Here is a 14,892-nt window from a genome sequence, read left to right on the forward strand (position 1 = left end):
GAGCAAAAAAAGAGAAAGTGAGGGGGTTGGGAGCAAAAAGTAGGACACAAACACCCAAGCCAGGCAGGAAAAAAAAGATAAATCCAGGACGCTGCATTCACAACAGACACCTTTGCACGTGAATTCTGTTAGTGCACCGGGCGGATTAGGGTTTCAGTCGACAAGAAAAGGGGGAACGAGGAAAAGTGTCAAGTAGCATTTAACGCTGCAAAGAGGTATTGTGATTGAGGCAGAGTATTTTCCTCCCACTCCTGCCCATCACAACCATCACCCAGGAGCACAAGAGAACCCAGAGAGACAGTAATCATAGGGTAAAAGGGTGGACAAAATTAGATTGAGAAACTCATAATAGTAGCAGGGTTACATCAATGCTAATTGTTTGTTGTTTAAGGAGTGCTAAACCTGTGAGACCCCACGAGATCTAAATGTGCAGAATCTGATCATCTGGGTTAATTATTTTTAATTCCATACGATGATATCAACGTTCCTTTAGGAAAAAGTTTGCATTTTTATGCAGTTTAAACAAGGACCATTGAATAACATAAGGTAGCAAAAATGCCATAACTAACCGTTTCTTTTGGTTAATCTGAAAAAAGAAAAAAATGGAACAAAATTGTGATCTCAGGATAAAATTAAAAGCTAAACAATTATAAGGACCCAAAATATTAATTCTATAGATTAAAATAAAACAAAAAAACACCAAAGCATTTAAAACAAGGTAACCAAAGACAAGTACATAAAAAACTGGATATAGCATTACATGCAACAATGCAAGTGTGAATGCTGTAAGATGCCAGAGCTAGCTGAAAATGGTGAAACTGATAGCCTTAAATGCAAAATTTTCCCCAAAGAATTCGAAGAAAGTTTAATTTTGACAAAACAGCTAGCATAATGCTAAAACATTAACCAAGCTCCAAACTCCAAATTTGCCTAAAGAACTTTTAAAATCATAATTTTCACAAAACAGCTACCATAATGCTAAAATATGAGTTGAACTCCATATTTTCCTAAAATATTGTAAAAGATAGTCTAATTCTGACAAAAAAGCTAGCATAATGCAACAATTTTAGCCTAACTCCAAATTAGCTTAACAACTGGAAAATGTCTAAATTAGCCCAAAACAGCTAGCATGTTGCTAAATTAAAAGTTAGTTTTTAAATTACCATAAAAAAATCCAGTAGTTGCTGAACATTTTAGAGTTTGAATGGTGACAAGCTGAAAGTATATGTTGGGGTTCACAAGTTTGAAAATGCACAACGTTTTTGAAGGATTTGAACGATTTCTCATTCATTTCCTATAGGGCATATTTTGCTCAATATTTCAGAAAACTACTATTGATACAACAAAATAGATTTAGGCTAAAGTTGACTTGTATTGTAAAATTAATACTATGTGTTTCTTACTATTTGTTAACTTTAAATTGAATTTTTTTGAATGATATCTTAATGACAGCAAATGCAATATGCAGCAAGAAGAAGCGCTTGAATACCCAATTGCATCATCATTATTATACATGCTGCCATTCTTCTGGCATCTGGTTTAATTTATGTTCTTGAATAATTCTGAGGATTAACACAATTTTTCCACTGAAAAGAAAAAAATATTCCACACAAAAAGCTGTAGCTCAAAGAACTTATTTGATCAGGGATTCGGCGTCTCAGTCATAATAAAAATCCATTGGCATTTTGGTTTTATTGCTTTTTGTCTTCCTCCGTCTTTTCTTGATTAAACCAGGCAACCGAGAACAAAACACAACTGTCTCTGCTGCATCATCTATTTCAAGGAATTTGATAAGACTTTCCAATTAGTTTGCTTTGTATTTCTTGATTATAACCATTATAAACGCACAAAAAAATTCCACTTTATTTTGTATTTATGGAGATGCAAAAATATTTTGCCTTTAAAACTAACAACAAAATTATCTGAAGACTGTGCGAAAATATTTTCTTATTTGGATTTCACTTTTTAGTGTTATATTTTATTTTCTGTCCCTATTTACTACTGCAATATGTGCCTAAAGATAAAAATAATAACGCCCTTCGTCACCACTTTTTAGTAGGATCCTTGAACATCTCACAGTTATCATGGTCGCATGCATGTCATTTACATAAATATACAAAGTAGTTACATAAGCCAGCATTTTTTTTTTCTTTTTACTGCATCTTTTTCTGAGCATAAATGCTTCCTTCCAGATGAAATGTCTCCTATCTAAGAATCACGAAGAGACACGGAAGCTGCATAATCGGGAGAATGCCACTCATGTGACCCTGGGCCTTCTCCTCTCAAACTGAACCAAACAGGCAGCTGCTCGGGGACAACAAAAGCTGCATGTCGTGACTTTTTGAATTTCCTTCCCAAGAATACTTTATATCCGATTAAATGAGGCTAATGTCCAGCAGAGTAAGAATGCTTGAATGTGCATGAAGGCAGAGATGCAGACATTCGCTTAACACCCACAAAGATGCTCTATAGGTACATTTGCTTTCAGAAGTAGTGCTATTCCACCTATTCAGGCCTTATTTACTGTTGAACAAACTGATAAATGCACCCTAAACAGGGGTTGTCCTTTGGGCTTACAAAGGAAAGCAACTTGCTCAATTAAGGGACATTTCTACATATATTTATCCCACTAATGTGGAAGATGTAGCATCATAGCAGTTTTCAGGTAATTTATATGCCTATTTGTTACAAACACTTGCCGGATGAAACATTTTACTTTTTCTTTGGCTATTTTTTTTAACTCCACATTTTTTAGCCATTTGCAATAGTTGTTTATACATTCATTTGAATGATGTAGGATAGCTAGAATGCAAATGCTGTGGCTAACATTATAAGGAGTAAATTCATGTTTAAATTCTCTCACTACTCCCTAACCTCTAAAGGACTATTGCTTTGCCCAAATTATTTCACTACTCTCTCTCTCTTTCTCTCTCTCTATATATACATATAGATGCATTTGCCATTTTGAAGAGCTGTCCGAATCTACAATTCCAAAATTGAGTGCCCTACTCTCAGCGAAAAACCAGTTACCATTAATGCTAACTAGATTGGGAACATGGACCACTCCATTTAATAACCCATCTATGTTTTCATCATCAGAACACAATGGATTCATAAAAAATATCATAAAATGCTTGTATTGCTTAGGTTTTCACTTCGTAATAGAATGTCATATCCCCAGTAAAAAAAAACAAAAAATAAAATGTAGTGATCATGGGGTCCAAATTGGCTTTAAAATCTAGGGCACTAGTTAGTCTCGGACTATATAGTTTTTAGTAATCAGGGATTAGGGTGTGAGTTTCGGCATAGCCTATACAGTATTTCCCCACTCACTCATTTTTCTGTATTCGCTGTTTCACACATATGCAGATTTTTTTTTTTTTTTCACTCCCTGGATTATTCCGCTTTGTTGCATAAACTCAGAGAAATCAAACCACTTGTATGAAACGTTTTCGTCCGAAGAAGGTTCTGCGCTGCTGGGGTGTATCTCCACACAGCAGAGCCTCCATGCCCCTGCATGGAGAAATGGCATCAGCTGACTCAGAAGCAGCCAAAAAATATCCTGATTTGCAGACAAAGATAATTGCGGAGGATAATTCTTAAGCATGAGCAGCAGGTGTTTATTATGTATTTATTATTATGTTGAGCAATATTCCAATGTTCTTTAATTAATGTTTTACAAAGCATAATCTGTGGATCGGTAACTGACATTCTTTGTCCACTGGGATGGGAGTGAGACGGGTACGAGGGTTCTCTGTATTCACTGATTCAGTGTATTCGCGGATGGCCCCGGTCTCTAACCCCCGAAAATAAGGGGGGATTACTATACAGTATACTGTATATATATATATATATTTTTTTTTCATACAGGTGTTTTACACATTTATAAACATGTGTGTAGCGTCCTAGATATTAATGCAATTCTGACACATGCTAACCATTCTTATAATGAAAATTAAATGTCACCCATTTGCTCAAGTAAACATCTAAAAAGAGAATGATGATGAAATATCTAAAAAGTCTGAGAGAATGATGATGAAATATGGTTAAACTTGGATGATTTATGGAACAAAAATTGACATACATTTTTCAAATGAGAAACCAGATTTATTGAGGTCTTCATTCACCAATTGTGTGCAGTTTTTGCAGAGATTTTTGGGAAATGTACATGCTACTGGATTTTTAAATGGTAGATTCAGACACACCTATAAAAACACCTTATGTAATACATTGTGTAGTGAGGAAATTTGGACATAGCCAATGAAAAAAATATAGTTTTAAATAGTAAAAACTAGTTTTTGTTGTAATGTAGGAGTGTTTTAATGCTGTAGGACACTGGTTTATGCTGGTCATGGTGTCGGAGTGTTGTTTTTTATTCCTCTTACTTTGGTATTCACTTTGATCCCTCTCTATCTTTGTGATCTTTCTGATCATCCCTAAACTTCAGTCTGGCAGACAGGTGAGAGTGAAACATGCAGCTTAACCCAGTGGCATCAAGGTTCTCTTTGATGTTGCATCTCATGTTCCCACACCGCTCACTTTAGTCCTTTTGAGCATCCTGCTTTGTCAGAGGCACTTTTCTTTTTCTTTGAATTGATGTATTGGGCTGTACTTGCAAATGTGTGCACGCTCGTAAAGGTGTGGGTTGAAAAATGCAGAATTTCAAAGGGTACAGGCCTACAGTAAAATGTCATGATAGGACATTAAGCCTTTGGACATTAAGGAAGAAAAGAAACAAAATATTTTCAAAAGAAAAGTTATCTCCACATTAAAAATGCAGGTGGCATTTTTTGCTTCTAGCTTCTTTCTCAAAGAACAGCTCCATTGACAGTTCAGGGATTTTCTTCATCTATTTTATTTTAGTAAAAGAAATTCTGTACTAAACTTGAAATGAAGAGAAGAAGGAAAATAAACACTGCTAATGACTAACAACAAGCACCAAATGTCCCCCTGCAGTAACGCCTCAGTCACACTACGTGTCAGAATACTGTATTACACACTTACAAGAGTGACACGAAGCCGTTTAAAAGAACAATTGTCCAGTCGTGCAGAAGCTGGCTTTCTGTGGTGTTTGTGTTGTCATTCAGGGCAGCAATGGCCAAGAAATGCTCATTCAATTTAGCTTTTAAACTCCATGCGGGGGCATACGTCCAAGGACCGTCTGATCAGGAATCTTTTTGGCATGTTGCGTGGATCCTAAAAGTATCCAGTAATGGTGGAGAGTATAGGGATAAACCATCAAAAATATCAAATTAATATCAATGGGGCGGGTTAGGGGTGTGGTTTGATGGGGCAGGACTTCCAGTTAAATTTTGATTGGTTAAAATAAGGGACTTGTCAACATTTTTGATGAAAGGTTTATCACTATTCTCTCTAACAACACAAGCAGATTGGTAATATTAGCCGGACAGCTGGAGAAAAGGAGCAAACAGATTTCCTGGTGGAAAAAGTGAGTGATGAATTGTAGAAGAATTTGGTTGAACATGGAGTATTGAGCAAAGACATTCACAGTCAGTGCTTATTAGAACATAATCCAATGTTCTCATCATTTCAATAAATCCTGAAATGTTCATCTGCTGGTGTTGTCTGTGTTTCTTGACTGAATTTCACCGGAAAATATACCTGTTAGCCATCACCATTCTGTTTGTGCGACATACTTAAGGCAGATACACAGTATGTACATCCATCTTTGTTTTTGTGGGTTTGCCAATGTCATGAAATGGGCGACACCCACACAGATCAAGAGGCGGTGCCTCCGAGATTGAGTCGTCTTACTTCCGGGTATGAAAAGAGTTCACGAAAATAACTCATATTTTATAAATAATTTGTTCTTTAGTGTGCCAAAGGCAATATATGATTATATATATATGGAAATAGTTTACTCTGAAAGGCTTAAGAAAAGCATGGCATTGGCCCTTTAATATAGTCCATCTTATCTCTGACTTGTTTTGCTTTAAGTGTCATATGCTAGATTCCCATCTACCTCAACAACACGCATTCAAGTGACTACTTCTGCTAAAAAGTTTATGCAAACATGCATGCTTTGGGCTTCCACGTTAAAAACTCTCGCATTAACGAATCGTGCACAAGTTTTTAAGTTTGTCTTCAGGCTTTACATACAAACTACACAGTCACTAAACCAGTTATACTTTGACCAATCAGTAACTCAGATATGGTAGTGACAAATAGATAGCGTCCTTTTCAATACATATAAGTGCCAACCGTTTGACAAATAATCATGAAGGAGAAATTAATGATTGCAGTTTGTGCCTGGCCGGAATTATATGACACAAAGTCTGTCATATATCAGAATAGAGCTGTGACAGAAAAAGCTTGGAGCAAGATTAGTGAGATTTGCACCACTTCGACATTTCAAGGCAAGCTTCTTCCAACACGTGCTAGTATGTGTTCAAGAATACCTGTTACCCATAACACATGCACTATGTGTATGTAGCATTGTAGTTTGGTGCACCTTAGGCCTATGTGACATTATTTTGAATTCATAGATGGTGCACTTTACTTTTAATCTTTAGTATGCAGAAAATATAACAGAGGAGCAGTATCGTCTTATCACACCTTAAGATGATGATAAAATCCTCAAAATAAATAGTCACAGGAGCGCTGAAACAAAAGTTGTAGTTACACTACAAACACATTAAACCAGAAAACATTGTTTTAATTTAAAAAAAAAACATATAATTCATCATATTTAGCCTGTCAAGGGCTACTGTCAAGTACGAAGCTGACAATGACACTGCATAAAAAATGCCCCTGCGTGTCCAAGAGCGCTGGCTGTTGCTTGATGAGTATGTGAGATGGCGTGATATTCATAATGCCCTGACTGACTGCTATCCAAGACAGATGTTGTGTCGAAAAATCTTGAAGGAGGTCAGTTCCCAAACTGACTGCAGAATGAGGAACGAGGTCTCAGAGCTGCAGTCAAGGTTCTCTGCTGTGAAAGAGCAGCAGATGGCGGCTGGTGGAACTAACAAGCCAGATCAAAGGAGAGAGTCTGAGGACCCTGTGCTCAGTCTCCACGAGCCTTACACAGCTTTATTTTTCATGTTGTTACTTGATTATTTCTTTTTACTTAAAAGAGAAACAAAAAAATAAAAGGTAAGCTTTCTTCACTTTTGACATTTTCTCACATCTTGTTTTGAATGTATAAAAATAGTACAATTGTATGTAATTTTTAGATAAATTCAACTCATGTATCCTTTTTTTAAACTGCTGCCAATCAAGAATATTCAGTCAATTCTTCAGTATGAATTTTAGTTTACAACCTGATGACTGAAGACTCACAAACCATCTAATGATGTAGAGATCACTGACTTTTATGCTAAGAGTGGAAATACTTGAGTGTCTCCCAAGCAATCGTAACCTCTTGTTCAGCAGACGAAGGGCCGCTGCAGTGTTTTGTTACACTCACTCACTGTGCATAAATACTGCACAGATGTCTCTGAGAAATGCTGCATACATTTCCGAGCAGCATCAACAAAGAGCCACAAGCCAGCCAACTCAATCTTGAGAAACAGGTAAGGAAACTGCTCTTCCCTCTCACAAACACGCTCATTCTCGCTCCGTCTCCAAATGGAATCCAGCCAACGGCCCATAAATACACACTCCAATGACGCACATTTTCCCTCTCAGCGTATATATTAAATAAGCCCTGCTCCCAACAAATTCCATTTTTGAAGAGTATGTAATAAGGACAGTGGACTCTAGAATGGAAAGTAGGCGAGAAAGATAAGGCGGTGGGAGCTAAAATTGGATAAGCAACTAAAGCGTTCGTGTCCGTGTTTCTCAATCTTCTGTAACCCATAGCAACATGTAGAAACCAGATTAGTCTGCCGTTCAGCAGTGACTAGATATAGATTTAGATGAGGTGTGGCGATTTGGAAGGAGAGAATAATCCTGTTTTGTTATGTCTGTTTTGTTGAGAACCCAGGATTAAGCTCCACATTCAGTGTCATCACATCAAAGATCTGTACATGCTCATGGACCACAGCAAATGCATCTGTCTCTATGTGGATGCTTTGACAGACAGAAGACTGTTGAAGCCCTACGGATAGAGAAACCGCACCTGTCCAACGTCAAAGTGGCGTGGAAAGATTCAAATATTGGGTTTGAAAAACAGATTTCTGCCTTACCTGAGACGGTTCTGACTACCTCAGAAGTGTTTCTCAGGCCCACGAAGGAGAACTGGTAAAGCCTCCAGGAACGAATATCTCCAACCTCCACGGAGCTCCTTTTCCACCGGTAAACGATCTCCTCCCTGGGGTATCCATCTGGCAAAGGAAATTAAAAAGTATTAGCAGAGGAATCAAAAAACATTTACTTACAAAAATTGCTAGACTAAAGAGTAAGTAATTATGTAAACACATATAATCTTTGTGTTTTGAACATGTTTTGTGGCATTTTTCTTGTGGTGGAAGACATATATAAAGATATTTAGGCTTAAAATTGTTTTTTCAATGATTCCTTTACTCAAATCATTGTGAGTCAGAAGCAGATGAAAAAATGCAGTCTGAAAAAAATTTTTAGAAGTGACCTGTTGATGCTACAAACTGTGGTCCCTGCTGCACCCTATTCCTGTGCATCCACTTGCAGACGAATAGATCCGTGAATGTCTTTGTTTTCCCTCATCTCAGCTTGCATTGGATAACTCCAATACTGCTCGCTATTTTTGTTGGACTGGAAATGTTTGGTTGGGGGTGTGAGCTGTAAGCTAGCGGAAGACAGTGTAAGCAAAGGGATGATGGGAAATGAGGGCAGGCTTACGCCTGGTTCACACTGGATGCAGAAGCATCGCATAACGAAGGATCGGACCATGCAGCGGATCGCTTCACCTACTCGTCTATTTTGTGCGATCCGCGTCAATTCTGGCAGGAAGTTACATCAAGATACATGAGAAAATCTGTTGGTTTTTTTCAAAATATAACCAATTTTTCATAATAATATGATCGCATTTGTCAATTGCGGTGTGTTTTTGTATCCAGACAGATAAAAATAAACATACAATCACAACACACCCACACACACACACAAAAAAGAGATGAATTAAAGAAGAGTAGGCCGATTAACTACTTGTTTCTTCTTAGCAGTAACATGGGGTGATATTTTTAGGTTATTAACTTGTCCATGATGGATAACAAAAAAAGTTTTAGCAGAAGCGCCTGTAGACCGCCGTGGAAAAATGCACATCTGGTGTGAATTGCAGAACAGAGCGGATGGCACGCTGACTCCGCTCCGCGCTGCTTCCGCGTCCACTGTGAACCTAGCGTAACTCAGTCCTGCCCACAATTAAAAAGGTAGATTTCTGTTTAAACTACTGCTGCTTTGTGGAAACCATGTCCAAGAAAAAGGCACAAGTTTTTGATTTTACCTACACTGAAAAAGGTGAAACATTGGATCAATTAATTGTTACATTGAATTTTTTTCAGCAAATAAAAATTTTGGATTGATGGTCTACTCAACTAAAATTTTATTTGATAAAAACTTTTAAAAACTCTGTTACTTGATAAAATGTTTCACTTTTTACAGTGTAAAAACAGCTTATTCATAATTTAACCCTTTAGCACCTCCAATGTTTATGTTCTTTGATTTACTGTAACTTTTCAACTATTAACACGATCAATGTGATTCCAGCAGATTCTGAAGTAGAAAAGCGGTGCAATAAGCGCGGCGGCACAACAAGCACAGCGGCGCGGCACAAGCCGCTTTTCTCCTTCACAAACTGCTGGAATGACGTTGATCGTGTTAATAGTTAAAATCTTACAGTCTGTTAAGGATTTTGTGTTTAAGCGTCACCGCCGACGCCTCAGGTGTTAAAGGGTTAAATACCACTGGTAACACTTTTAAAATAGATCGAAAGACGATTGGAGGGGGACTTCAAACTGTAAAATAAAGAAAAAAAAATCCAACTAATTAAATGTTTTCAAAAAACTTTTCTTTGAACTTATTAATTAAGGATAAAAATAGTTGTCTTACTTAACTGGATACTTAGATTCATGATTTTTCATGATCTACACTTTTCTATTACTAAATGATTTTTAAATGTTCTTCTGGTTTGGGAAGGCAGGGAATGTGTAAGCTCTTTATTATTTATCTACCAACAATAACTTGACTTCGTCCACATTTCATCTTAGCTCCGTCTCCATCCAGCTACAAGCAGGAAGAGTCTAATGCACATGAGCTTTTCTTAAGTGCAAACCCTCAATTACTTTTTTTTTTTTTCCCCTTCCTCTCAAGTGCTTTCAGACATCCACTAATGTAGAGGGAGTAGAATGAGATGGAAGGTTCTTCCCACTTCACTGCATTACAGTCATCCAGGAAGGCAGTCTGTTTCCTCACATCCCCTGCCGTCGGGAGATGTAACCAGTTTAGACGCCTTCAGCGAAACTTGAGCCAGAATGGCCCTCAAGTTCAAAAACAAGACTTTACCTTTAACGGGTTTGCAGTTAAAGGAAGCTTAAATTTTGTCCAAAAAAATTAGTGCTCTAATTTGGACTGCTTACAGCCAAAAATTCCTGCAAAAAGAAGCTGCAGCCCTTATAGTTTGATTCTTTGTTGCACGTGCAGGACGAGTTTGCCACGTGACAGATTGCTGCAGACGTTCCGCCTGCAACTTCTTAGTCCCAAGCTCATGTACTGTATATCAAGATATTTTCGAAAGTCCTGAAAACTTCCGGGAATCTCATCAAATTTAAATGAAGGCTTCTGTTCCACTTTTAGGCTCGCTAACCCCCCTCTGCTTCTTTTTTTTTCTTTTTTCTTCTGCTTCGTAGCTATTCAGGAAGCATTTTCCCTGGAGAGCCTTTCATTTGCCACTATGAAGATCTATAGATGCTTCAGTACCACAAGATTCTCGTGCTACACAGTCTTTACATGCCTTTGAAATCCTTTTTTCACTCATGTCACCCATTACAAGGCTTTTTTTCCCAACAGCGTTGAATAAGAAGAGTGGAAAATGCACTTATTTGCACATTTGACTGACATTACAATGAGGAAATTCTAAATGCTCTCATTATTAATTCAATTTAATGTATGCCATCACACAATGTAAATAACACACATACTTTTTACAGAAACCTTCACTTCTAAATAACCTACATTACTGACTTAATTTACTGTTTTTTCCAAAAACTGCATTGTTGCGTGGAAGTAACAAACCATCTAAACGAAATAATGGATAAAACTGGAAACTGCAAGCACATGGGCAAACGTACAGCTTGAAAACTCCAGGGGGCAGGAGTGCTCATCCATTGGGAAGTTGTTCAGTTTTAGCTGGCACTCTGCATCGATGGTCAGCCTGCAGAAAAACAGAGTTTGCAACCAATTACATTCAGAAAAATACACATAAATGTCTTGTAAAAAAAAGGATTAAAACTTTACATAATGTACTTTTTACTAATGACAATAAAGAACAACCAAAAATTAAAATTTCACAGAACCACACTTGTCTATTTTTTCTCCCACTCACGAAAAAGTCTGGAATCCACGTCATTAAACTTCTTCTTAATGAGAAGATGACCTTAAATGACTTCACCCATCCGCGCACTCACTATTGTCATGTATCAATGTGCTCAGAGTCATAGCAGCCATCCTAATTAACCAGTGCTTAAGTTCGGAGTTCCTCCACAAATTAATGAGGTAGAAGGATGGCATTCTGCCCACGAGAGCATTCATCACAGCTCGATTGAGTCCAGAAGATCGCATTTTCTCTCCTATTATCATTCCTGATGAATCGTGGTGTCAGAGCAAATGTCCACAGTATTCATGACGGAATACAAATATGACAATAAACACTTTTTTCTCTGTCTTTAATCTTGGACTCCTTGACAAATGTTACTTTTTTTCTGTCAGAAAAATGAGATTGCTTTCTCCAGTGTATATGGTTCCACATATTAACATTTTTACAAACTATTTCAATAATTCGTCAACTCGGATTATAAGTTTAAGGCCAGAGCTATGGAGAATGCAAACCGTATGAAAAATGGCAACAGATGTCATATAGATAAACATTCTTTAATGTTTTTTGTTTATGTATTAATTAGGCATGCACAATAAATTGCAAATTTATCGTCATATCAGCTTGTGGAATACACGTATCGCAAAAAACTGCGTAAACTGCGATAAATGGTCACTGTAAACCAAATGTGTCAAAGTCAAGGCCTGGGGTAATTATATCTGGTTCCCCAGTTTATTTTATAATATTGTTATTAACGGTCTGATGTCATCTTGCTGACATATTGAAGCAACGCTGCGATTGTATGGAGCTAAAACAGGGTCAATATTATCTGAAACCCATATAAAACAAATAAAAAAAAAATCTGTTTCGACAAAAAAAATGTAAAATGTCCAAAACTTTTTGTTTTATTCTAAAGTAAACTTAATTATTTTCAGCTTCAAGTGTTCTGCTTTTTAGTTTTCAAAACTCAAAATTTCAATTACAAACCTTTTATTTTTTCAGTTTGAAATATTTGTTTTCACTTTCAACTCTTTTTTTTTTCCACTTTTGAATCTGAAAATTTCAGTTTCAAAACTTTTGCCACCATTGGGGCAGGGCTAACACGAAAGACTAAAATTTAATGAAGGTGGTAACTTCAGTCCCATACCATTCACTGACTTTTGGATAATTACGGTCAGAAAATGGCTGTTTTATCTGTATTATTATCGTCTGAAGTTGTCCCAAGACGGGTGTAAAACATTCTATCGCGTTCAAACTGAGTGTCTGAAACGCTGTTCGAGGCCGTTCAAGCGCCATCTTATCGTGTTGCAGACAGGCATCAAAAACGTCCTTATGCTTAAATTAAATGGCTAAAACTTTTGACAAGCTTCAGTTGTCTCCTGTGGCCTAATGGCTAATGCATTTTAATTTTTTTTTGGCCACACACCAATTTGTTTTTCAATTTGGTTTATTTGGGTTACAAATAATATTGGCCCCAGTTGAGCTCCATACAATTTTAGAGGTTGAGAGATCATTAAGAATGACTTCTGGCTTTCATTTTAAAACACAGCTTTTTGCATCACACAACCTGATAAAAGAGCAAAACAGAGTAAAACAGCAAGACAACAAAATACACAGCAAAGAAAACAGAATGATTTGATTTTTCTTTTTTTTTTTTTTTTGCCAAAAAGCACATATTTTATTTTTATTTCCAGGCTTTGTTTATTTTGTTTGGCATCATGTTCATATTTGGATCATTTTAATGGAGATCAAACTCTTTTGGGATATTTATAAGTAATCTTTCATATAAAGTGATGTAAAAGTAAAGAAATTTGAGTGTATTTTTCTTTCAATTTTATCAAGTTTATTTTATTTTTAACTTGTATAATTTTGACAAAATATATTTTTATGAAGAGTAAAGTATAGAAAGTTATTTAAGATTTAAGTTGATTCATTCTGGAATAATATTCCTGCCTGTTTTTATTTACATTTATGTCAAAAAGTTACATTTTTAAAGTTTCAAGAATTTAGTTTTAGTGTGTAAAATAAATATCATGGCAGATTGAAGTATTTAACAAATTAAATAGTGTCCTTCATGTATTTGATCAATCAGATGGAGCCCTTTTATGTTAGATGCCCACCTGCTACGTAGACGTGGATATTTTTTTTTGTATAATTTATGCTAACTTTTATTTAAATACAACAGTTGCAGTCAAATGGAAATGGTGTATGAGTTTTTTGGCTAAATCGTCAAGTCCCGCAAGATAAGATATCATCATCGCAATATTGATCATCAAAATCCCACATCGCAAATTTCCTCATATTGCGCAGCCCTAGTATTAATCTGTTTATTGTTTTATGTTCTAAACATTATTTATTCAGCTCTGTACACCCACATTTATGCATTTAAACATTTGTAAGTGTGAATTACTCAAATGGGTCACAGGACTTCAATGGTCCCTCCCCAATCCTAGAGCTAACAAAGAAAGCCACATCTCTCACCTGAGTGTGTAAAGAATTCTTCCATCGTTCCAGATCCTCAACATGCGGTTGGGTGTGGTGATCCAGTGGGCGTCAGCCTTCTTTGAATTGCGAAAGAACGTGTCTGGGATCCAGATCTTCCCCACCATGTTGCTGTTGAGGCGCAGAACTTTCATGGTGCTGTTGAACTTTAACCTCCTGTCATACCAGGTCTGGGCAAAAAAGATGTCGATGGTATATTCCTGAGAACAAAGGAGCACACACATTTTACTTGAGCTGTCAAGTTTGACTTTTTTTGCCTGCAATATATTCTATGGCACATAAAAGTGTTTGCTTGCAAAGAAAATATGTCAAATTTGACACCATAGCAACTTGGGGGAAAATAAACACCATTGACGTTGACATTTTCTAAAACAATCACAGTCAAGAAAATCATAAAATCATACCTTTAAAGAGAATTTTTTATTAAAACAACTGCAAACAATGTATGTCTGTATTTTTTCCAAAAACAAAAAAGGTTTTTTGTTGTGAGCAAAGTTGGAAAGAAAAACCTCTTGATGGCCTGAAGTCAAAAACTAAATATTCAGGCATGCATTTATTGTCCTTTTTCGTTTTTAAGCTCCAGCATTCCAAAGCCTTATAAACCTGCTGCTTTGGCAGCACTTGGTCAAAAGCTTTTGCCCTAAACCAGTCCTCATAAATGCTTAGTTAGACACACGGACAGTTCCTATAATACCTCGACCTAGGACCAAAAAAGACCAGAAGTTGATGACTGAACAATCAATCATCAACCTGCCTTGTTATTACCCCCCAACACCCCGTTGATCTTCCATTAAGGTACTATTAACCAGGTCCAATCCTGTTTAGCCCCCTGAGATCAGACAGTATATTTAGTGTGGTATGACCATAACCAAGGGAGCAATCACAAGCTTTCATGGCTGCTTTCAACCATTGTGTACTAC

General features: G+C 36.7%; 1 protein-coding gene across 4 annotated transcripts in view; it reads right to left on the reverse strand.

The window, feature by feature from the left end:
- Window positions 1-14,892, reverse strand: part of gabrg2 (gamma-aminobutyric acid type A receptor subunit gamma2) — a 61,076-nt gene that overhangs the window by 24,663 nt on the left and 21,521 nt on the right. For all 4 annotated transcript variants that reach the window (XM_024265373.2, XM_024265363.2, XM_024265382.2 and 1 more), the window contains exons 4-6: window positions 13,952-14,172; window positions 11,229-11,311; window positions 8,151-8,288 (exon numbers count right to left, since the gene is read on the reverse strand). In XM_024265373.2, the coding sequence (XP_024121141.1) occupies window positions 8,151-8,288; window positions 11,229-11,311; window positions 13,952-14,172 (442 nt within the window). The remainder of the gene's footprint in view (window positions 1-8,150; window positions 8,289-11,228; window positions 11,312-13,951; window positions 14,173-14,892) is intronic.

The sequence above is a fragment of the Oryzias melastigma genome, linkage group LG14 (genome assembly GCF_002922805.2).
Source record: "Oryzias melastigma strain HK-1 linkage group LG14, ASM292280v2, whole genome shotgun sequence".
NCBI lineage: Eukaryota > Metazoa > Chordata > Actinopteri > Beloniformes > Adrianichthyidae > Oryzias > Oryzias melastigma.